Raw genomic sequence first — 21,098 nt, 5'->3', positions numbered from 1 at the left:
CGACCTGCGATCGGAAGATTGATGTGGCTCACGGGCTAATCATTGTCAGGCTCCCTCCCTACGACCAAGGGGCCGAAGTATGTCTCGCATCGTGGTTGCAATGCGTAGGAACTAGGTACTCATGTTTCTGAAAATGTAGACTCAAGGCAGCAGCTGAAGTAGAGGAGCTCAAGGAAAAGATTGCGAACCTTGAAGCTGCCTTAAGAGCCCTCTCGCAGGGCCCTCACCCGCTACTCCGAGAAGAAGCTACCGCCCCTAGTTCCACTAGCACAGAGACCTTGACGTCTCCGTCGGGTAGCCCATCGCAGGCAAGCGGCAGCAACGGTTCACAGCCTTCGCCCCCTGAGGAGTCACATTCTGAAGAGGGCGAAGAGGAAGTCCTAGACGCTTTCGGTGGGGCTGTTGCGTCTTGAAGCACTTGTATCAAACTGATCACTCATTCAAAAAGGAACGCTGACTCTTGGTACTCGAGGAGAGGCCAGATTCTTTGGCCAAACATCACGAACGGAGGTATGTGAAGAGTACAATGCAACATCCCGATCGCTCTCAGACTAAGTGCATCGCCAGTACCTCATCCATGTATGTTCTCAGGACGCTTATTTGCAAGTTACTACGTTCACGGTGTATACAAGGCACCCGAAAGGCTCGGTCCGACGGGCAACTTCCTGACGCTGCCCAGATTGACACAGGTTACAGTCGACGAGGCTTGCAAGGAGCTTGACGTCTTCTGTACTAACGAACAAGTGGCCGAGGAACTCCTCTCGTGTATGCCTACCATGGAGCAGGCGCTTCGGTTGTGCGATATATACTTCGAGAACTCCAAGTTTCTGTATGTCGTTCGATCACGTTATCCGCATCTGTTTGCTTACGTCCGGTGCTAGGTGGTACCCTCTCCCGCGGGAGTATGTCTACACTGAGATTGTCTTATTCATCTACCAGCCACCCACGTGAGTGTCGCTCTATTCATCTGACAGTGTGGTGGCGTTGTGTTCAAGATGCGGCTGCCACAGCGGCGATTATTGTCATGTCACAAAGAAGCACGCGTTGTCGTTGCTCTTCATGATATTTGCGCTTGCTACTCTGTACGACTTGACAATGCCCCCGTATTCAGCGGAGGCAATGGAGTATTACCTGCTTGCCCGTATCGCATTGCGCTGGGCGCCGCCCACATATGACACAACCTTAGCAGCGATCCAGTCTTTGGTACGCCCTTGTACAGTTCTCTGTGGGCCCTATCGACTGATTATCTACAGCTATACATGGCGCAATACCTTGAGATGAGCGACTGCGAACCTGCGCACACAGGTTCTCACAAAGCCTGGGTTCAAACCCGCCACATCTGCACTCTGGGATACAGTGTGCGTTTACTGCTTCAAGTCCCAACTGATGGTTGACTAACGCCTTGATATAGATTGGCCTCCGTTCGTGTCTCTCCGTTGACCCATAACGTGTTCCGTAACTCACTGTTGTCGCAGACGTGTCTGGCTGTAAATGGCAGCTGGATGATGTTGCTATTGCCAAGCGGGCCCGTGTTTTCTGGCAGTTGTTCGCGCAAGATACCTGGCTCGTACGCCCTTTCGATCATCAGTTTCGCTCTCGCCACTAATAATTCTTACAGAGCTTCGGCTTCGGTCGGCCCCCGAGCATAAACCTGGCTTTCGTGGACTGTGACATTCCGAAGCCGGAAGAAATCATGTCACAAAACGGAACAAATTGGTCCACGGAATGTACGTATTCAGGCAGAGTAGTGTCGCTTTCCATGTCCTTACCTTGCATCGTCGTTCCACAGTCCACGTGTGGTCCTGGCAATTTTCGAAAGTCCTGCATAATGTCATGACGACAGCATTCGCTGCTACGTCTCCGACGTACGCCAAGATCATTGAGCTTGACAAGCGAATTCGGGACTTCCCAGACCCACCGTGTATACTACCTCCAACTGGACCCTCCTCACCGAACGCGTCGGATAACATCACGCGAACAATGCAAAGCCTGCTAGTGACGTTGTCGAAGGACACCAGTACGCTTTGAGAGTTGCTCAGACCTTCTACAAACTATTGACCGTAGCTGATCCTCAGCGCACCTGAACTTGCATCGGCCGTACCTCTCCCAGGCCCTGAAGGATTCTCCCGAGGATCCGCTGCGGCACAAGTATGGCGCGTCTGTGATGATTATCTACCGCTCGGCGTGGAGGATCCTCAACGCCTTACAATCTGCTTACCGGACCGCGTCGGGGATCACCACTAGGATCAGCCTTCCATGGTCGCATTCTCTGGCGTGCGCGGTAAGCGTCAAAAGGGTCTTCGTGTGAAGGATCCTCTGCTAAATTCTCGCAGATCCTGCTGTGTCTGATGATTACTCGAGCGCCTACTTCAGCTCTTGCGAATCCGGCGCTCGTGGAACTTGACAAGATCTGCGAGCTGTTTGAAGAGGCCGCGAACTCCAGCCAGATTGCTACCAACAACATCGTATGTTGGTCTTATAAACTCGTCAACTCCCCGTTCACTGACGCCATTGCTCAGCATGTGCTGAGGAAGCTGCGAAAGCAGGCGCACGCGGCTATTACCAAAGTCATGGCCGAGGATGCAGCGCTCGTCAATTCAGAGCTCGACCGCCTTGGCGGACGCACTCAGCTCATTCGCACCGTCGGAGAGCGTCGCTTGGTCTACTGTTCTGCCGTTCGCTTCGGCAATTACGAGCTCTTAACCCGCCAAAAGGAGATGTCCGTCTTCGAGACGCAGCCGAATCCGAACGGCTACGTTCAGGGTTTCGTGAGCCGGGATCAGCGCACGGACGACCCACTCCCTAACCCGCCTCCGTATGACACGGACGAGTTCAACTTCTACTTCTCGGGTGGCCAGGCCCAGCCACCGCCGCCTGGTCAAGTCCAGCAACAACACGCTCCTGGGGCCTCTGCGCAGATGCCGAGTGGACACAATATAGACTGGATACAGAGCTTCCTGGAGTCGACGGCGGCTCCTCCGCAGTCACAGACACAGGTGCAGGCGGCGACAGAGCCTGTGCCTACGTCCGCAGAGATGGATGCAACTTGGCAGGCTTTAGTCGCGCAGCTTGGTATCTGAGATGTGTGCATGAGAGACGCCGCAGTCTCTTCGTAGCGTGGATTGTATGACTAGTAGGTAATTCGCAGTCGTTTGGGTATGCCCCCACGGTGCTCAATTGCTCCCAGCAGTGGTTGTAGGCTTCGCATGCAGGCCGTCAGTGGTCGCAGCAGTCGCTGGCTACCTTCTTGGCGCACTTCTTACACGACACGCACATCGGTACAGCCCCGTGAGCTAACTGCGGTTCGTGGACGCCTGTTGGGCACGAGATCTGCGCGAAGGCTGGAGTCCACTGTGATGACTGCCCCCTTTTTGGCTGCATATATTGGTTTGCGAAGACATGTACTCGTTGTATTGTAGGTGTCCGTCGAATGTGTTGACGTGGCCATGGTGTGAGTTGTTGAGATGCCCGAGAAACAATTGGAAGGATGCCGTACATACTGGGAGATCGAGGACACCGCTTTTCTCGGGATCTGCTCCAGATTGCGACTTGCTGAGTCAAGGTTCTGTCTGTTCGTTTCATCAGTGATCTAGTTCGCTTAAACACAGACCCAGACGACGATACGCGCCCAGCTGACAAACCTTGTGCTTTAAGGACTACTCCTTTTGATGGCGAGAGCACTACTTTATTTACGTCCTGAACGGTGACGTCCCTAATCCCCTCCTCCCCTCCTGCTTTTCTTTCCCCACCGCCGACGCACCTACACATCACCTGATGCCACCAGCAAAATCTTCAGACAAGAGCTCCCCTGAGTCCGATACGCCGAAGCAGAGAAAGAGACCTGGACGGGTACCTGTATCGTGCGCGGAGTGCCGGAGGTGGGTCCGCCTCTCTGCCCAATCATGGGGTGAGCGAGAGTGCTCATGTTTCTTCGGAGTGAAGATTGAAGTTGCGTTGTGACCGCAAGGTGAGATTTTACGGCACATCCTCGCCTCCTCGGTACCGCTCTACGCACCTTCGTCTCCCCATCCAATGTTCGAATTCCATGTCGTGCACTGTGTCTGGAGCGCGTGACTGACTAGATGATCTTATCAGGTTCCCTGCGAGACCTGTACTAAGAGAGGATGCGCGGCTTTGTGTCCTGATGGTACGGCAATATCCTGCATTGCGGTGGAATGTGGCTGTAACGATGATCTCCGTGGCGGCGCGTAGGATCCTTAATCACCGGTGGTAAAGGTACAAGGTATGTACACTCTCTCATGCACCTTGCTCTGAAATGAAAGGACGTGCGACGCAGACAAGCAGTGGCGGATGTCGAGGATCTCAAGAAGAAGATTGACACACTTCAAACACGCTCGAATGCCCTTGAGACTGCGCTCAAGACTCTGCAAGCAGCTGTCTCTGACGAACCTCATCCGCTCCTCCTGCAAGATGACGCCTGTCCCCTATCTATGTTTTATTCTTCATCGTCGCCTGCAGACTCCCCGACGAATCATAGTAGCGATTCGCAGCAGACCTTGGAGGAGGATGTACTAGATGTCTTTGGTATGCCCATTTGATTGTTGGAGGTGTCGTCATGTATTCATCTCACGCAGGGACCCTCACCCTTGGTTCGCGTGGAGAGACGCGTTTTTTCGGCCAGACATCCCGTTCCGAGGTGCGTGCATGCACATGTGTGGATCTCATCCGGTGTTAACTAGTCAACCTTCGCAGTACCTTATCCATGTGAGTTGTTTAGGAACTTCCATGCTGAAGTGTTTCCAACCATGATCAGGCTCCTGAACGACTCACGGCAAACGAGAACATTAAGTATCCTCGGCTCTCAAAAGAACTCGTTGATGAGGCGAACAAGGAGCTCGACGTCCCTTGTCGGAGTCGAGAAATAGGCATTGAGATGATGAAGCTCCTCCCTCCGCTATCCCAGGCATGCCAGATGTGCGAGACATTTCTTGAGTACGGAAAATACGTGTAGGTGTACAACCATCCTGCTCCATCCTGCTGGTCTCCGGCTGATACTGTTCCAGTTGGTACCCTTTACCTCGCAAATACATCTTCGACGACATCGTCTCGCTTGTGTATTCCAGTTGGAAGGACTCGTCAGAGTGCAACGTCGGCTCAACACACCTGATGGCGTTGATGTGGATGATTTATGCGCTAGCGACCCTCTACGACTTGAAAACCCCACCGTACGCTGTTGAAGCCCACGAGTACTATCTCCTTTCCCGGCTATCGCTGCGATTTGCTCCTCCAGCCCATGACACCACTCTTACCGCCATCCAGACTATGGTATGACTTATTCACATATAGGAGTTGGTGTCGTGCTCACCCCCTTCCATAGATTTACATGGCTCAATATCTCGAGATGAGTGATTGCGAGCCTGCGCACACCCAGTCTCACAAGGCGTGGATGGCTATAGGCCACGCCGTAAAGATGGGACACAGTGTATGTCCCTTCTCTCGCTTCTGCAGAACATAACAGTGATTTTACTTGTCGTAGATCGGTCTGCGTGAGTGTTCGATTCGGGAGGGCAAGCCGAGCTCCAATTGACTTTCCATCAGACATGAATGGTAGCCGATGGCGGCTCGCCGATGAAGCTGCGTTACAACGGAACCGAGTCTTCTGGCAATTGTTCTTCCAAGACACATGGATTGTGAGTACGCGAAATCGGCTTAAAGAGAGCTGATCTCATACGAACGGTTGCAGAGCTTCGGCTTCGGAAGACCGCCGACTATCAACATGGCGTTCGTCGACTGTGAGATGCCCATGGAGCCGGAGGTGTTTTCACAGGAGCAGGACAAGCGAGAAATCGGATGTAAGTGTCCTATGTGTCCTTTTCATCCCCTTGCTCGTTTCATCGCTTACTGATACTGTACTATAGTCCATGTGTGGACGTGGCAATACACGAAGCTGCTCCATTCTATCATGACGACCGCATTCGCTGCGAAGTCTCCCTGCTATTCAAAGGTCATGGAGCTTGATCGTAGGGTTCGCGACTTTCCCATCCCTGCATCGCTTCGCGTGCAGTGTGGGGCGGTGGAGGACCCTCCACCAACCACTGCAGTGATCGTACAGCGGTTACTTGGAACGTTGCTCAAGGAGACCAGTAAGCAACCATGATGCTTCGACGATGCGTGTTGCTGAGACGCGCGACCTGTAGCTCTGTTGAACCTGCACCGACCGTTCTTCTCCCAAGCATTGAACGACATGCCACAGGATCCTTTGAGGCACCGCTACGGTCCTTCCGTTATGGCGATCTATCGGTCTGCCTGGCGGATTTTTGCCGGCGCAAGGTGTTCATTCAAGTCCGCCCCTGCCCTCGCCGCTCGTATGGGTATGCTGTGGTCGTACGCGTTGGCTGGCAGCGTAGGTGTTCCATCGTCCCGTCGTTCTGTCCCGATCTCAATCCTGAACGGCGATAGATTGTGATGTGTCTGGTTGTGGTCCGCGCGCCAACGACGACTCTGGCGAAGTCCTCGTTGACGGAGCTCGACAAGGTCTGTGAGCTGTTCGAGGATGCCGCAAGCCAGAGTCAGATCGCGTCAAACAACTTGGTACGGTGCTTTGCCGCTCCGAGTTGCTCCCGTTGTAATTTCTCATACCACACCTAGAACGTGATGCGGAAACTGCAGAAGCAAGCGCACGATGCTGTCAACAAAGTGCACGCAGCTGAAGATACCGCGCGGATCCACACGGAGCTCGATCGTCTCGGGGGCAAAACGCACCTGATCTGCCCCACGGCGGAAAGGCCCAAGGATCCTGCATGTGATGAATCGTATGCCCGCCTTCCGGAGACGAACGGATCTGGTCCTGCTCGAACAAGTGCTGGGGCGGCGGCCTCGAGGTCTGCGTCTACGTCGACGGCTGGTCCACAGGCCCCGACGTCGACCGTCACGGCGCTGGAGCCGGTGGTGCAGCCGGACATGATCCACCCGACGATCATGCAGGACATGCGGGCGTTCGACTTGGATGGGATCCCGATGGGGGGCGTGCAGTTCAACATGGACTTTCCGCCGACGGCGTTCGACCCGCGGCAGGCGGTGGACTTTTCGGCGTTCCCGGAGCTGGACTTTACGGCGGGGCTTGCGGCTCCGGGGGTGGGGGTCGGTGTGAATGGGATAGGGAGTAGCGGATCGGGGCCGAGCCCGGAGGATATGTGGGCACTGTCGGGACCTGTGGGAATGAACGTGGACGGGGTGGACGGGGTGGACAGGGCGAACGGGGCGAACGACAAAGCGCCGAGCTCGATAGGGGGTATGGACCTGGGCGCGAACGGACCGCCGGTGTTGGACGCGACATGGCAGGCTTTGGTGGAGCAGCTTGGGTTTTGATGTCGAACTGTAGGTGGGAGTAGCGGTCGATTGTGTGCTAGACGTCTTTGTGTTTATACTGGCTGTGGTGTCGTTTTGTATGTTAGCCACAGGTATTGGTAGCACAGCTACTCTACTTTGGATGGATTGGGAGACGCGACGCACGTGGGGAGTGACGTAGCGCGAAGGCGGGTGTGGGCGGAGTGAGCTGTCGACTGCTGGCGTCAGCCACTGCTCGAGCACGCCGCTGCCTGCAGCCCCTGTACACCTCTCTGTCTCCCGCCCTTGTATCTCTACCACGTTCTCGCACGCTGTCTCACGGTCGCAATGGCACGCACGGGCTACATCCCCCAGCACGCGCTCGACAACCTCAAGAAGTACTCCTACAAGGGCGTCGACAAGTCCGTCATCGTCTCCTCCCATTCTTGCATCTACTCTTCCATGCTCACCCGCTCTCCTAAAGGTCGCTCATCTCGCGATACGTGCTTCAGCCCTTTTGGAACTGGTTTGTTGCCCTATGGCCCACCTCCGTCGCCCCCAATACCGTACGCACCTTCGCTTCGTATTCTTCATCGTAGCTCGGCTTAGACGTCACTTGGGCACCCCTCAAGATCACGCTCACCGGCCTCAGTCTCGTTCTCATCAACTTTGCGACCTTGATCTACTATGACCCCAAGTTCCTGTGCGAGAAGGAGGGTGTGAATGATCCCCCGCATTGGGTATACTTCACGTATGTCCCCCTCGCCTCCTAGTGTGTTCCACCGAGACCGACCCCGACTTGATAGATGGGCTGCGGGCCTGTTCTTGTATCAGAGCCTGGACGCCATCGACGGCAAGCAAGCGCGTCGAACGGGGATGGCTGGGCCGCTTGGCGAGATGTTTGACCATGGCTGCGATGCGCTGAACACTACGGTATGCGGCTCCACGCCTTGTATGATTTACGCCTTGCGCTGAGCACAAGCGTGTAGCTTGAGGTCATCCTCTGCGCTCGTGCCCTCAACCTCGGCCGCTCCTGGTGGACAGTTGCGTCCCAGGTCGCGACGCTCGCCAACTTCTACCTCACCACCTGGGAGGAGTACCATACCGGTGCGTTCTTCTGTAGCATACTTCTCAGTGCAACCCAACCAATGCGTCTATCACAGGCCAGCTGTTCCTTGGCTTCTTCTCTGGCCCTGTGGAGGGCATCCTCTCCATCGTCGCTATGTATATTGTCACTGGTTTCGTCGGTCAGTATCCACCACACCATTGTGCACGTATAGCTCTGACATGCTACTCTCAACCAGGCCCCGAGTTTTGGGATCGTGACTTCCTCGCAACCACCCACCTGGATAGATATCCCATCGTCCTCCGATACGTCCCCCGGATCGGCCTCAATGACGCCTTCATGGCCCTCGGCGGCATCGTCCTCGCCTACAACATCGTCACGAGCTACTACAACGTCTACAAGGCGCGCGTCGCGAGCGACCAGGGCCCGTTCCTCCCCCTGCTCCTCCTCCTGCCATTCCCGATCTCGGTCGCGATCGAGGTGTTCTGGCTGAGCTCCCCGAAGCTCGAGGAGTCGATGATCCTGCACTCGACGCTGTTCGTGCCGTTCCTGTGCGCGTGGGGGCTGCAATTTGCGCACCAGGTGTCGCGGATCATACTCGCCCACGTGACGAAGATGCCGTTCCCGTGGTGGGACGCGATGTGGATATGGAGCATCATCGGCGCGGTGGACGCGAACCTCCCCCTGTTCATCAACCGGTGCGTCTTATTGCCCTTGCTCTGTCGGGGTCTCTACGTCCCGAAGATCACTGACCTCTGTGTCTCTTTTGCTCTCGTGTAGCCCGCCGCTGATCCAGAGCACGCTGCCACGCACGGCACTGTTCGTGTACGTCACGCTCGCGGTGACGTTCATGTCGTACGCGCGGTTCTGCTACCTCGTCATCAACGACATCACGGAGTACCTCGGCATCGCGTGCTTCACGGTGCGCAAGAAGGACAAGGCGGGCGACTGGGTCGCCGCCGCGGACGTCAACGGCAAGAGACAGTGAGCAGGGGCATGCGGGTGGATGCTTGCCTGTGCCGAGACGGTATACGAATTGCGTATGGTAATGATCGTGACGTTGTTCATGCGCTTCATGACTGTGTGCATGACGAACGCCGGACAGATTAATCGAAGATTAGATGTGGACGACTTGGAATGGTGCTTCTGGTTGCTTTGAAGAGAAAAGTACTATCATTGCACGTATGCATACCCGAATGTGTAGACAAACACTACCTATCTCAATACAGTACTGCTTTTTGTTATTCTGCTCCCTTCACGGATGGCTCCCGTGAGAGCGAGGAGTCGAACCCCGATCTCCTTCTTCGACGAAGGTGTCGGAACCATCCAACAATTCTTGCCTCTCATCAAGCGAACGTCTTTTCCCCCAAGATCTTCTTGTAGGGACGCCATGCCCTAGTATACGGGCTTTTATTTTGCTCCCTTCTACCCTTCTACGAGGTGGCAAGCAGCGCATGCTGCCGGGGGGACCTTCACGGCGCCTAGATTAGATAACGAGAACAACGGGCGATCGAGTCAAGATGAGCAGTAGACGTCCAGAAATCTACACTCAAGATCCTCCATGCGCGTGAATGCTTCGCCAGACCCGTACTCTCTTCCGTCCGCTCTATCGATCGTACAGATCGTGTAACCTATCCCTCATTCCCCTCACTCTATCTGCACCACAGAACTCAGCGCGACAGACCCTACAGCCAGCAACACACGCGAGATACATGGCCAGCGAAGCCCCGGGACAGACGGTCGAGGCGCTCACGGAGGAGGTCGCGGCGCAGAGCGCGCTCGTGAACGAGCTGCGGAAGCAGGGCGCGGACGGCGGCGCGGTCGAGGAGGCGAAGAAGAGGCTCGGAGAGCTGAAGAGGGCCCTGGCGCTGCTCCAGAATGCGAAAGCGGGCGGCGCGAAGGGCGAGAAGAGGAAGGAGCGGATGCTGCTCAAGACTCCGAAGGTGCGTCGGCTGCGTGCGTGCGAGGGGTGGGGCTTAAGCTCATCTCAAGGCTCTCTCTCTCCCCCTCTCTTCTCCCCGTGATGGTCGTCCTCGACGCGGATGCGGATGCACGGACGGACCCGCGGACTCGTTGTGCGACTCGCACGTAGGGCACGCGCGACTACGGCCCGGGCGAGATGTTCTGCAGGGAGCACGTCGAGCGGATCGTCAAGGACTGCTTCACGACGTTCGGCGGCTCGCAGCTCGACACGCCCGTGTTCGAGCGCAAGGAGGTCCTCGCGGGCAAGTACGGCGAGGACCAGAAGCTCATCTTCGACCTCATGGACCAGGGCGGCGAGCAGCTCGCGCTGCGCTACGACCACACCGTCCCCCTCGCGCGCTACCTCGCCATGGGCGGCGCGATCGCCACCCAGGCGAAGCTCTGGCAGGTCGGCAAGGTGTACAGGCGCGACAACCCGGTCATGAGTAAGGGCCGGATGCGCGAGTTCTCGCAGGCGGTGAGTGCTCGTCTGCCGTGGGTCTCCAGAGGGAATGGGTGGAACTGACGGTTGGGGGGGGGGTAGGACTTTGACATCGCTGGCACCTTCGACGTTATGATCCCCGACGCGGAGATCATCGGGTTGGTCTGCACTATCCTCGCGCGGCTGGACGTTGGCGAGTTCACCGTGAAGATGAACCACCGCAAAATCCTGGACGGCATTTTTGAGGTGTGCGGGGTGCCCCCAGAAAAGATCCGGCCGATCTCGTCGGCCGTCGACAAGCTCGACAAGGTACGCCTCGCTCTCCCACTCCCTCGCGATTGTATCGTAATGGAGATGCATAGATGCCGTGGGCAGACGTTAAAAAGGAGATGACGGACGAGAAAGGCCTGGACCCTGCAGTCGCAGACAAAATCGGCGAGTATGTCAAGCACAAAGGTACGTCCTACGATTGCTCCCTGTCGTACAGCCCCTTATATCGCTACCCACGTTCAGGTGGCCGCGAGCTGCTCGACACCCTCCGAGCCGACTCGGCCCTGATGGCCAACGCGAACGCCAAGGCCGGCATCGAGGAGATGAGCATCCTCTTTACCTACCTCACCGCGTACCGCGTGCTCGACAAGCTCTCCTTCGACCTCTCCCTCGCCCGCGGGCTCGACTACTACACCGGCATCATCTACGAGGCCATCGTCGAGGCCTCGGCGCCCCCCAGCTTCAAGGCCGCCAACGCCTTCGCGTCCTCCTCCGCCCAGCCATCCACCGCGAACGACGCCCCGCCCCCCGCACAGCAAAAACCGAAGAAGGAGAAGTTGAAGAAGGCCGCGGGAGCGGAGGAGGAGGAAGAGGAGATCGACGAGTCGCAGGTCGGGGTGGGCTCGATCGCCGCTGGGGGCCGGTACGACAACCTCGTGGGCTTGTTCACCGCCGCTGCTGCTGGGGAGGGCAAGAAGGCGGCGGGGCTACCGTGCGTGGGCGTGAGCATCGGCCTGGACCGCATCTTCGCGCTCGTGTGGCCGAAGTGGGTCGAGAAGGGGATGCGCAGCAAGGAGACGATGGCGTATGTCATGGCCGCGGGCGATGGGCTGCTCACGGAGCGAGTTGAGCTCGTGAGCGAGTTGCGGGAGGCGGGGATCAAGGTGCGTGCTCGCAGGCTAAGAACTATATAAATCAATACTCATCTCGACTTAGACCGATTTCTTCTTCAAGGCGAAACCCAAGCTCCCCGCTCAGTTTGCCGCCGGCGAGAAGGACGAGGTGCCGTTCGCAATCATCCTCGGTGGAGACGAGCTCAAAGAGGGCCTCGTCACTGTCAAGGAGCAGAAGTGGGAGTTTGTTGACGGCAAGAAGCTCAAGGTCGAGTCGACAGACAAGGGCACGAAGGTCAAGCGCGCAGAGCTCATCCAGTGGATCAAGGACACTCCCGTATACAAAGAGTGGTCGTCTGGGAAGCTCATCGCATGAACGGCGCAGGACTTCGTGACGTTGTTGGCGGTAGTATATCTGCTCATGTCCAAACATAGATTCATATTGCATCAGGTGACTTGGTCTATCGCCGGGCATAGAATGTAGTTCGTTGCGATGAGCGTACATTCTTGACTTCCAGTGCATCTACAATCGTGCGTAATAAGTTACTCGTCGTCGGAGCCTGAGCCAGACCCGTCCTCATCATCATCATCATCTACAACATCTGTGAGCACGCGTGAGCAACAACGAAATGGAAATCTCTCACCATTCGCAACATCGCTCTGCGAGATGCTATTCTGAGCCTGGTGCTTCCTGAACAGCTGACGGGTCGCCGCATCGTCATCCGGAACAAAGCTGATGGCAAGCTCGCCGTTCTTGTCCTTGATCCTTATACCGCTCTGAATACCTCGGGAATCCTAACATCTTGGAGATGAAGGACTTACTTGGGATCCGCGCCCGCTTCCAACAGACTCGAGACGACTTCCGCGCGAAGCTCTGCATCCTCTATCCGTACTGCGAGATGGAGAGGCGTTGCTTTTTCGATGCGGTTCTGGATGTCGACATCACAACCCTCGTACTCGAGGAGGTGCTCGAGGATGTCAAGGTGGCCGTTCGAGGCACTGCAACCACCCCGACATGTTAGATCGGAAGGGCGAGAGTTATGCACACACGGAACTCGACATACGTACGCGTAGTGAAGAGCTGTAGATCCCGGAAGGTTGAAGGTTAGATACAATTCGCTAACGATCGCCGTTCGGATGGACGAGGGTCCGCATACCGGTGTTCCCTAGCCTGTACAAAACACGACAAATGAGCTGACTTCTAAGCAACAATATCGTGGCACGCACCCGTCCTGTGCGTTTATGTCAAAGCTACCCTGCTCGAACACCTCGAGAAGCATGTCCTCATTATCGGACCGCGCAGCAGCAAGGAGCCTCTCATCTATCCAAAACACCGGTGAGGAGGCTGCGCGGATGGTTGAACAGGGTTGAGAATCGGACATACTGTTGCTTGCACCATCAGAGGCCATCGTGAACGACTGAGGACAGAAAAAGGGATATATGAAGTGCGGGGAGCTACGGCTAGATCGTTGAGTTTACATTGACGAAGAGATCTCGACCGACATGATTATGAGATTAGCACCCGTGGGAAAGCGGTCCACGCAAGCCTACATCTGCATCCCCGGCTCTCGTAGGCTTCACGCATTCTCGGTTTTCATATAGATATGTTGGCAATGTACTCTACAGTCCGGGGAGCAATACTGATTAGCAGGATGACCATGACCTCCTCTGATGTACTGGTTAGCATCCATGAGAACCTCCTGCCTGCCGTAGATCACAGCCTTCACCAACACTCGGCTACGCCTTTCTGCTCTTTCCTATGACGTCTCTGCGCAAGTCCCTAGAGGAGATTCACCTCTTGAGATACTCTTTGCTTCCCGGGGAACTGCTCGAATTCACGGATCAAGCAGCACTCTGGAATGAGCTCCTGGACGCGTACGCTCTCGATCCTGACTGCGAGATTGGCTGCGAGCCTCAAGGCGCGCACTTCCGAGTGAAGCTGGAGGCCTCCTCGGACGTCTGGTTCGACGTCGAATTACCCACGGACTACTGGACAGCAGAGGGCAAAGGGCAGCCTAGGCTCTCGGCGCAAGGCGATAACCTCGGTCGCGCGCAGCAGGAACGATGGCAGGAGATCGTCGCGGACGCAGCCACTACTGTGCGGGTACAGGACAGCGAGTGCGTCCATCAGGTGCGGTTGGGGACAGCGTATATTCACCGTCACCATTATGTATCAAAGGTACCCCTTGTATGAGATGATATCATCCCATCTCCTGCCCCAATTGCACATCGACCTGGAGGAGCAAGCCAACGCCACCGCGGCGAAGGCCACGGAGGCGTCAGCGTCTTCCGGAGGACCCTCACCCTCGCCCCGCTACCATGCGCTCTTCGTCTCTCACCACCTGAAGTCGCCGCAAAAACGCCGCGCCCTCTCACAGTGGAGTCACGAATTATCCCTTGTGGGCTTTGCGAAAGTCGGATACCCCGGAGTGATCTACTGCGAAGGGGCACAGGAGGACGTCGAAGACTTTGTCGAGCGTGTCAAGAGCATGCAGTGGCTTGCGCTCAGGCTGCGGTTCATTGAGTCAGCCCCACCAACGGATGAATCGCAGAAGCAGGACAGCCATCATGGTAGATGGTCAGAGTTTGAAAAAGTGGGAGAGGTGGTGGAGGAGATGCGGAGACTTGGCAGAGAACAGTTCGTTGTGGAGATGGGCCTGGGCAGTGCAGGAAACGCAAGACCCAGCAAGTAACAGGCCCTGATACCGGCAAGGAAAGGCACACGCGACACAGTCGGTAGTACTGGTCTCGTTGCCAATAATACGTGCAACGAAAACGCGATACATACAGGAAAACTGACAGCAACATATCACACCCAACAGACGAGAACGTACGACATGATCAGCGACAAGCCACAGACAGGAGGCATTTTCATAGACCGAGGCCGGCGGCGACGTCGGTCTCGCGCAGCATCATACATTATATAGATCCACCGTTCCTGATTCAGGTCGGGGTCGGACCATGCATGCTTCAGTAGCGGCGGTCTTCGTAGCGAGGGCGATCGTAGTCACGACCACCACCGCCGTACCCACCACGGTCATAGTCGCGACCACCGCCGCCACCACCGCTGTAGCCACCACGCTCATAGTCACGGCCGCCACGATAGTCGTCCTCGTATCGAGGCCGGCGGCGGACCTCGTCGTGACCGCCACCTCCGCGGGAATAGCGGCTGTCGTACGGGCGAGGGTCGTAAGGGCGCTCGTCTAACAATCGCGTAAGAACGTCAGCAGAAAATGATGTATCATAAGAAGCTCACTTTCATGGCGCTTCGGTGGTCCGTAGTAGCGGCCAGGGGTTGGAGTTCGAGCACGGCCACGTCGCGCCTGTTGGATCTAGGGTGAGGATGCCGTACAGGCCGGGCAGACCACAGCTGCACGAACCCTTTCAACTGAAATGGCCTTGCCCATGAGGTCAGCACCATTCATCGCAGTGATGGCGGCGTCTGCCTCTTCAACGCTCTCCATCGTAACAAACCCAAAGCCGCGGGACTCGCGGGTGTGAGGATCATACATCACCTGAGCCTTCTGGACCTGCATCGCCCTGCATGAGCGACGCCCGTGAAACGTGTTGACCGACAATAATTCTACTCACCCGCCCACACTTCGCGAAGGCAGCTTCGAGGTCACGCGTGTCCACCTTGTGGCTCAAACCAGATACATGCAAATTGTTTCCGGGATTATTGCCACCGTCTCCCCTGAACATGATATGTCATGAACATCACAGATCCGCACAGCAATGAACAGCTACACACCTATCAATCTTGCGCCCGGGGCTCCTGCTCCTGCTTGACCGGCGAGGAGGAGGGTCGCCCCGAGAAGGAGAGCGTCCACCGTTGTTCCAGGATTGCTCATCATTCGGACCACCATTGGACATAGGCGCGTCGTTGGTGGGGATGCTGATGCCGCCGCCGTTGCTGGGCGGAGCCATATCTTGGGATTGCCAGGCTGAAGACAGAGACAGACGGGGAAGGAAGGTGGAAACGGAAGTCAGGTCTTGTTACTGGACGTCGGGGACTGGCATGCTGGAGGAAGGACGGGGCCCGGGAAAGAGAAGACGGCACACCACCAGAAGCATTAGACATGCTGCCAAGGGGCGCACAGGCTCCGCGGCCGGGACGAAGCGAGCGTGAAGACGGGGAGCTGAAGCTGCACGGAAGCGAACCGAAAGGCGCGTCGATGTCGACACTGGCACGGACGCTGCTCGTCGAAGTATGAAGGCCTTCAGCCAACAGGCGACAGAAGCGGCGGAAAACGGAACATAGACACTCGCGCCGGTCAAGGAGGCGTCAGCTGTGGGCTGAAGACTGCTGGTGCTATGGCGGACCACATAGCTGGCGCGGAGCGTTCCCACTGGTGGGTCGGTATGCCGGACAGGGAGCAAAAATTGACAGGACGGACAGAAAACTCGTTGTCGCGGCGGTGGCGGCGGATGCTGAAGACGTACCGTCATCCATTGTTGCTAAGCTGGGGGCGGGAGAGGACTTGGACGGGCGAGAGGGCGGTTGGGTGAGAACCATCCCGCGCCAGCATTCATTTAAGAATCCTCCCAGTGGGGGCAAACACGACCACACTCCCCCGGGCGTCCCGCCCGCCAATTTCTCTCGTCCGCCCGTCTTCCTCGTCGCAAGTTCGTGGTCCCGGGGCAGGGACGTTTGTTGTGTATAAAGTCAAGTGCCATTGGCGATGAATATATGCGCGTGTGCAGGACTTAACGCGCCCAGGACGGAGGGCCGAGAGACGGGGGCGAGTCGGACTGGACCGGCTGGCGTGATGAATCGAGCCTCGGCAGAGTCGCGCCCGGTCGTGCCCTGACATCCTCGCCTTTTCTTCCGTCACGACCACATCCTCGCCGCCCTCCTCTCCATCCTCCAACCTTGCACCTCGACCATGTTGCGTGCACAGCTCGCGTCCACTCTCCTCCGCGCCCGCCCTGCCGCGACCCGCGTCGCCCCGGTCTTCGCCCGCCCCTCGTCCAGCGCACACGGCCAAGAGACGTTCGAGTCCTTCACGGAGCGCTACGTCAACTTCTTCCAGTCCGCCCAGGATCTCTTCGAGGTTCAGCGCGGTCTTAACAACTGTTTCGCGCACGACCTCGTTCCTGCCCCCGCTGTCATCGAGGCTGCCGTACGCGCCGCCCGCCGTGTCAACGATTACGCGACAGCCGTCCGCGTGTTTGAGGGTATCAAGGAGAAGGTCGAGAACAAGCAACAGTACCAGGCGTACCTCGACGAGCTCAAGCCTCTCCGCGAGGAGCTTGGTACGTTCTTCCTCGTACTGTATGGCGCATCTCTTGTCTAATAGGGCGTCAAAATAGGAATCAACATTAGGGAGGAGCTTTACTCGTCGTGAGGCCGTATTGTGTTAGCACTTAGAGTATGTCTATCTACTTCTTCTTGCCATCGAGCACGCGTAACGTGTACGCAATCTACAGTATCTCGTCCAAACCAAACTCACTCTACCACTCGCTGGATGGATATCCACGTGCTGAAATAATGTTTGCTTTACTACATGGTCCGAAAGCTTGTCGAAACGTCAGCAAGGACGTCGCGTGTAGTCACCAGCCGTGGTTCAAAGCTAGGAATTCGGAAGAATCGTTAAGATGTCGTTCACATGGCACTTGCTCCTTCTACGTGCACAGGGCGGCAAAGGCATGGAGGTTTGTCGTACGCACAGTTCATTCTACGCATTCGTGTTGCAAGGAAAGATCTCGTTCATCTGCACATGCAGCGCACTACATTGTAATGACAGGATTTGTGATTACTATGGCTATTTGCCGGCAGGGAGCCTGCACAGGTACATGTACACATCGGGGTCCTGGAGGAGGTGGTTGGATTTATTGGGAGTTGCAGATGAGCTGAGGAGATAATGCGAATAAGGAGCAATAAAGAAAGTATGCGTGCGTAAATTGACAGTGCAATATGATAGTCCTTGTTGTATGCTTGCTGAGCGATCTTGCTGTTGGTAATGTACGATGGATCTATGTCGTGGCAAGGTGTAAAGCGAATGGTGAATGAACGTTGGCAGAGGGATGCGTCCGCAACGGCGGCACTGCAAAAAGAATGTGATGCATGGGAGGGATTGCGGTGGTACAGATACGGCTTGAATATATGTCAGATGATATGTTGCAGCGTAGAACAAGATTCAGTAGCCGTAATATGCGCGCTGTAGAGAGATATGTATGATTAGAACAAAAACACCTCGGTGTCGACCTAGTGTGGACGTACCATTCGGTCACTGGTAGAATTATTGTCAGTTCAGGGTCAATCACTAGTTCTTTGTATGATACGTACAACAACCAGATGACCTTCGAACCAGTTTTGCAGCCACGGAGCGTAACGATATGTCCACGGATAGAATCGTAAAGGAGAGCCCGCTGGTCCTTGTCGGCCTGTCATATGCGTGAGCTAGAGTCCACGCAATATTGGTACTACCAGCAGGGACGTACGTTGGGTAAGACGCTTGCAATGAGCTGGCTCCCGGTGACGGATAGAGCGAGATCTACAACCGTCGCCCTGCGAGCACTGTACGATAGACGTGAGGGGAGTTCAACCTTCGACCTAGTCGGGCATACCTCTTCGCTGGTTCACACATCCGCTTGATGATTCTGTCCAGAGTGTCTTTGCCGCCCTCCTTCAAGGCTTTGGTGATGGACTTGATGCCTTGCTCGTTGGTAGCATATTCAAGGAGACCGCCTATGAGGTGCTCCAATGCCAGTTCACGGTGACGCTGAGAGCCATGTTCGAGAACTAGTATTATTATCAGTAAGCGCAGGATGTGTCAGAAAATATGCTCATATATACTGTGCTGAATGCAGTACGAGCCCCATTGGCTCTTTGCGACTTCGCCGAATACAACGGGGCCCTGGTTCAGGAGCTCATCGACTATGCCGTCCTTCGCGGACTCCTCCAGATTTTCGAATGCATGCTAGGTTGGCGTGAGCCCCAGCATTCATAGTAAACAGTACGCCAGACTTACCTGCACAACGAGCGAGCCGGTCTCATGACAGGCCAGAGATGCCCATTTGCCCTTGAGAGACCTGTTGACGCTGAACGTGAAGCGGCGAAGACTGTCAGCGGAATATTACCAGCCAGGGCAAGTCAAACTCACTACGCAAAGATAGGTGGTGCTGGAGGTGTCCAAGAAAGTTCCATGATCTAACAGGTTCATTAGTCGCTTTACGCGCTAGATAGTGCCATTGCGCAGGTAGGTACCTTGCTCCACACATGCGACGCATGCTTGTTCACGAGCGTTTGTGCCGGATCGCCGAGGAGAAGCTCTGAAACAATGAGAAGCCGTACATCTTCCTCGCAATCCAAGGCCTTTTGGAGGACATGGCAGCCGTAACAATTGGTAGCCAGATCAACCACACGACCGCTAGAGAGCGCGGTGAGGCCAAATAAACTTTTGCCCAGACACAAATGACTTACCGCATACATGCGACGATCTTGCGCCTTTCCTCGACGGAAGACGTCGCTTCGAGACATCTCTGCACAGCCCAATTGCCAAACCTACAACAGTCATTGAGAGATCATGATAGACTCGAACATGGAACGATACACACCTGTGCGCCATCATGTCGAAGCCCCTCGCACAGATGGCATCCACAATCTTCGCTCTTTCATCGGAGTCGGCCACCTTCAGCTTCTGTTGAAGAAATATGGAAGCCTGCTGGTCCGAAGATTTGATGATGCGTGCCACGAACAAGTCGTAAGGCGGAGTGGAAGAGGGATGCAGAAGAGACAGGAAGTTGATGGGCTGTGAGTATGTCGCTTTCAGTAAGAATGTGGTACGATTATGATTCGAGATAAGATGACTCGCCTCATGGACCTGAGAAGAAGCTTGACGGTGAGGCGGCCCTGACTGCGCTTGGGTGGAGCGGAATGCCGTCTCAGTCGCGTGGAACTGCGCTCCCCGGTCGATGATATCGTCGGCTTTGAGCCAGTCGGAAGAGTTGCGCAGACGTTGCCCACCCCAAGAGAGAGGCGGGAGTGTGGGGGGAAGAACGTTAGTCTCCAATTGCCGGCGTTCGGCCTGCACTTGGGATAGCGGCAGAGGCTGCCCACGAGAGACCGAGTGCGGGGAGCTTTCAGGAAAAGGCTCGAATGTCTGAAAGTAGCCTGCTTCCGAGTTGTAAGCTTGAGGGTTGGCCCAGATCGAAGCCTGCGTCCCTTGGGCTATCTCTGGACCGCGGTAGCCGCCCTCGAACATCAGCAAGTTGTTCTCGGGAGGGCGAAGGACAGCATTGAAATCGAACGTAGGGGGTAACTTCTGATCAAACGTTTTGGCAGGGGACATGTCAGTCGGGGTGAGAAGAGCAGAAGTCGTAGAGATGGGTGATAAATCGGGCGAGGTAGGGGAATGGACGAGATCGCTCCTGATCCTGGGTGGCGGCACCGCGGGACCCGGCGAGTTGAGGTTCAGTGAGCGCAGTAGCTGTTCAACGTGCTAGGATGGTGATGAGAGTCCATGTATGCGCATATGTCGAGCATGTGGAGTACTCACAAGCTCGTCGAAGGTCGGAGAGAGCTTTTTGCGCCCGTCTCCGATGGCGCCAACATCGCGGCGACGCTGTCCGTCCTGGCTCATCGGAAGGCCGAATACGTCTTGACCGTGATTAGGAGCGGGGAACGAGGACGACCGCTGCGGTGTCGGACGGGAGAGACCTGTTCCGGTGAGGCCATGGAGATTGGCTCGAGTGAACGAGTCGATGGCTTTTGTCCAGGCGGTGTCGGAAGGCTGAGGCTGAGGCGCCCATATGGAGGACGCAGAGGACCTGGAAGATGGGAGAGTGTCGAAGAAAGGAGCGAATGACTGCGAAGTGGTGGTCTGATCCATGTCGGCGGCGAGAGCGTAAGGGTGGGGATGGAGAGAGAATGTGAACAAGCGATTCGCAGGATTTATACGGAGGCGGGGCGGACCAAGAGCCGGATGACGAACTACTTCTTCGCGAGGGCGCGCTGCCCGGTATGGGTGTGCGAACGCCATATCAAGCGTTTTCTGAGTGTTCCCACGCTGCGCTGTCAAACCAGGCGAGGGACCCAACGCTGGCTGGAAAAGCCTCCCTCGATGGTCACATCAGCGTGATTAACTGCCCCAGAAAAGCCCCATCTTCTTCCCGAGGTTCCCTACACGCCGCCGCTGCCACGCCGCTGGCCTCTCCTGCCGCGAATCATTCCTCGCTCATTGGCAACAGTCGTTTCGCGCATCAGTAGCCCCGTCGCTGCTTCACAGCGTGGCCC

At 56.2% G+C, this 21,098-nt stretch overlaps 7 protein-coding genes across 7 annotated transcripts; 5 read left to right on the top strand and 2 right to left on the bottom strand.

Moving 5' to 3' along the window:
• Positions 1-79: 79 nt before the first annotated feature.
• On the top strand, positions 80-3,080 carry DICSQDRAFT_165170 (uncharacterized protein; the record flags this gene model as incomplete). The annotated part of the gene is made up of 15 exons (XM_007360678.1): positions 80-104; positions 163-393; positions 449-510; positions 568-579; positions 633-829; positions 882-947; positions 1,011-1,203; positions 1,254-1,358; positions 1,412-1,421; positions 1,476-1,567; positions 1,619-1,727; positions 1,790-2,017; positions 2,076-2,281; positions 2,334-2,465; positions 2,520-3,080. 15 exons carry the CDS (start codon positions 80-82, stop codon positions 3,078-3,080), a joined length of 2,229 nt encoding a protein of 742 aa, XP_007360740.1.
• A 650-nt stretch (positions 3,081-3,730) lies between these two features.
• On the top strand, positions 3,731-7,465 carry DICSQDRAFT_151630 (uncharacterized protein). The gene is made up of 17 exons (XM_007360677.1): positions 3,731-3,878; positions 3,943-3,967; positions 4,096-4,147; positions 4,213-4,243; positions 4,298-4,545; positions 4,596-4,657; positions 4,714-4,725; positions 4,775-4,968; positions 5,025-5,286; positions 5,339-5,443; positions 5,498-5,507; positions 5,560-5,651; positions 5,705-5,813; positions 5,880-6,104; positions 6,159-6,364; positions 6,421-6,552; positions 6,610-7,465. The coding sequence occupies exons 1-17, from the start codon at positions 3,775-3,777 to the stop codon at positions 7,327-7,329; spliced, it is 2,589 nt and encodes an 862-aa protein (XP_007360739.1). The 5' UTR covers positions 3,731-3,774; the 3' UTR covers positions 7,330-7,465.
• Positions 7,466-7,526: 61 nt separating this feature from the next.
• On the top strand, positions 7,527-9,584 carry DICSQDRAFT_131616 (Choline/ethanolaminephosphotransferase). Its single transcript, XM_007360676.1, has 8 exons — positions 7,527-7,709; positions 7,772-7,853; positions 7,920-8,038; positions 8,094-8,220; positions 8,277-8,394; positions 8,451-8,534; positions 8,592-9,051; positions 9,134-9,584. The coding sequence occupies exons 1-8, from the start codon at positions 7,636-7,638 to the stop codon at positions 9,339-9,341; spliced, it is 1,272 nt and encodes a 423-aa protein (XP_007360738.1). The 5' UTR covers positions 7,527-7,635; the 3' UTR covers positions 9,342-9,584.
• Positions 9,585-9,963: 379 nt separating this feature from the next.
• On the top strand, positions 9,964-13,288 carry DICSQDRAFT_131615 (histidyl-tRNA synthetase). Its single transcript, XM_007360675.1, has 12 exons — positions 9,964-10,296; positions 10,446-10,793; positions 10,860-11,066; positions 11,120-11,213; positions 11,271-11,911; positions 11,964-12,453; positions 12,505-12,626; positions 12,683-12,859; positions 12,929-12,941; positions 13,018-13,031; positions 13,088-13,181; positions 13,245-13,288. The coding sequence occupies exons 1-6, from the start codon at positions 10,066-10,068 to the stop codon at positions 12,234-12,236; spliced, it is 1,794 nt and encodes a 597-aa protein (XP_007360737.1). The 5' UTR covers positions 9,964-10,065; the 3' UTR covers positions 12,237-12,453; positions 12,505-12,626; positions 12,683-12,859; positions 12,929-12,941; positions 13,018-13,031; positions 13,088-13,181; positions 13,245-13,288.
• Positions 13,289-13,619: 331 nt separating this feature from the next.
• On the top strand, positions 13,620-14,553 carry DICSQDRAFT_165165 (uncharacterized protein; the record flags this gene model as incomplete). Its single annotated transcript, XM_007360674.1, has 2 exons — positions 13,620-13,978; positions 14,040-14,553. 2 exons carry the CDS (start codon positions 13,620-13,622, stop codon positions 14,551-14,553), a joined length of 873 nt encoding a protein of 290 aa, XP_007360736.1.
• Positions 14,554-15,192: 639 nt separating this feature from the next.
• DICSQDRAFT_46822 (uncharacterized protein) lies at positions 15,193-15,562 on the bottom strand (the record flags this gene model as incomplete). Its single annotated transcript, XM_007359797.1, has 2 exons — positions 15,193-15,390; positions 15,452-15,562. The coding sequence occupies 2 exons, from the start codon at positions 15,560-15,562 to the stop codon at positions 15,193-15,195; spliced, it is 309 nt and encodes a 102-aa protein (XP_007359859.1).
• Positions 15,563-16,633: 1,071 nt separating this feature from the next.
• On the bottom strand, positions 16,634-20,773 carry DICSQDRAFT_76980 (ARM repeat-containing protein). Its single transcript, XM_007360673.1, has 15 exons — positions 20,362-20,773; positions 19,704-20,304; positions 19,421-19,628; positions 19,287-19,367; positions 19,071-19,233; positions 18,967-19,013; positions 18,835-18,904; positions 18,660-18,783; positions 18,431-18,605; positions 18,305-18,380; positions 18,150-18,247; positions 18,084-18,093; positions 17,291-18,021; positions 17,174-17,232; positions 16,634-17,116 (listed from the first exon to the last, which is right to left on the bottom strand). The coding sequence occupies exons 1-13, from the start codon at positions 20,692-20,694 to the stop codon at positions 18,001-18,003; spliced, it is 2,007 nt and encodes a 668-aa protein (XP_007360735.1). The 5' UTR covers positions 20,695-20,773; the 3' UTR covers positions 16,634-17,116; positions 17,174-17,232; positions 17,291-18,000.
• Between the last annotated feature and the right edge of the window lie 325 nt (positions 20,774-21,098).

This window comes from Dichomitus squalens (genome assembly GCF_000275845.1).
Source record: "Dichomitus squalens LYAD-421 SS1 unplaced genomic scaffold DICSQscaffold_1, whole genome shotgun sequence".
Classification (NCBI taxonomy): domain Eukaryota; kingdom Fungi; phylum Basidiomycota; class Agaricomycetes; order Polyporales; family Polyporaceae; genus Dichomitus; species Dichomitus squalens.
The sequence above is the reverse complement of the archived record's forward strand: the minus strand, read 5'-3'. Positions and strand labels throughout refer to the sequence as shown.

What these genes read in the sequence shown, in the direction of transcription:
- DICSQDRAFT_151630 (XM_007360677.1), top strand. Translation starts at nt 3,775, where the DNA reads ATGCCACCAGCAAAATCTTCAGACAAGAGCTCCCCTGAGTCCGATACG. An exon ending in ACCGGTGGTAAAGGTACAAG is followed by an intron (nt 4,244 to 4,297) that starts GTATGTACACTC and finishes CGTGCGACGCAG; the next exon opens with ACAAGCAGTGGCGGATGTCG. An exon ending in TTACCGCCATCCAGACTATG is followed by an intron (nt 5,287 to 5,338) that starts GTATGACTTATT and finishes CCCCTTCCATAG; the next exon opens with ATTTACATGGCTCAATATCT.
- DICSQDRAFT_131616 (XM_007360676.1), top strand. Translation starts at nt 7,636, where the DNA reads ATGGCACGCACGGGCTACATCCCCCAGCACGCGCTCGACAACCTCAAG. An exon ending in TCCTACAAGGGCGTCGACAA is followed by an intron (nt 7,710 to 7,771) that starts GTCCGTCATCGT and finishes GCTCTCCTAAAG; the next exon opens with GTCGCTCATCTCGCGATACG. An exon ending in CTGGGAGGAGTACCATACCG is followed by an intron (nt 8,395 to 8,450) that starts GTGCGTTCTTCT and finishes CGTCTATCACAG; the next exon opens with GCCAGCTGTTCCTTGGCTTC.
- DICSQDRAFT_131615 (XM_007360675.1), top strand. Translation starts at nt 10,066, where the DNA reads ATGGCCAGCGAAGCCCCGGGACAGACGGTCGAGGCGCTCACGGAGGAG. An exon ending in TGCGCGAGTTCTCGCAGGCG is followed by an intron (nt 10,794 to 10,859) that starts GTGAGTGCTCGT and finishes GGGGGGGGGTAG; the next exon opens with GACTTTGACATCGCTGGCAC. An exon ending in CGAGTATGTCAAGCACAAAG is followed by an intron (nt 11,214 to 11,270) that starts GTACGTCCTACG and finishes ACCCACGTTCAG; the next exon opens with GTGGCCGCGAGCTGCTCGAC.
- DICSQDRAFT_76980 (XM_007360673.1), bottom strand. Translation starts at nt 20,694, where the DNA reads ATGGATCAGACCACCACTTCGCAGTCATTCGCTCCTTTCTTCGACACT. An exon ending in CTCCGACCTTCGACGAGCTT is followed by an intron (nt 20,305 to 20,361) that starts GTGAGTACTCCA and finishes TCACCATCCTAG; the next exon opens with CACGTTGAACAGCTACTGCG. An exon ending in AAGATCGTCGCATGTATGCG is followed by an intron (nt 19,234 to 19,286) that starts GTAAGTCATTTG and finishes CGCGCTCTCTAG; the next exon opens with CGGTCGTGTGGTTGATCTGG.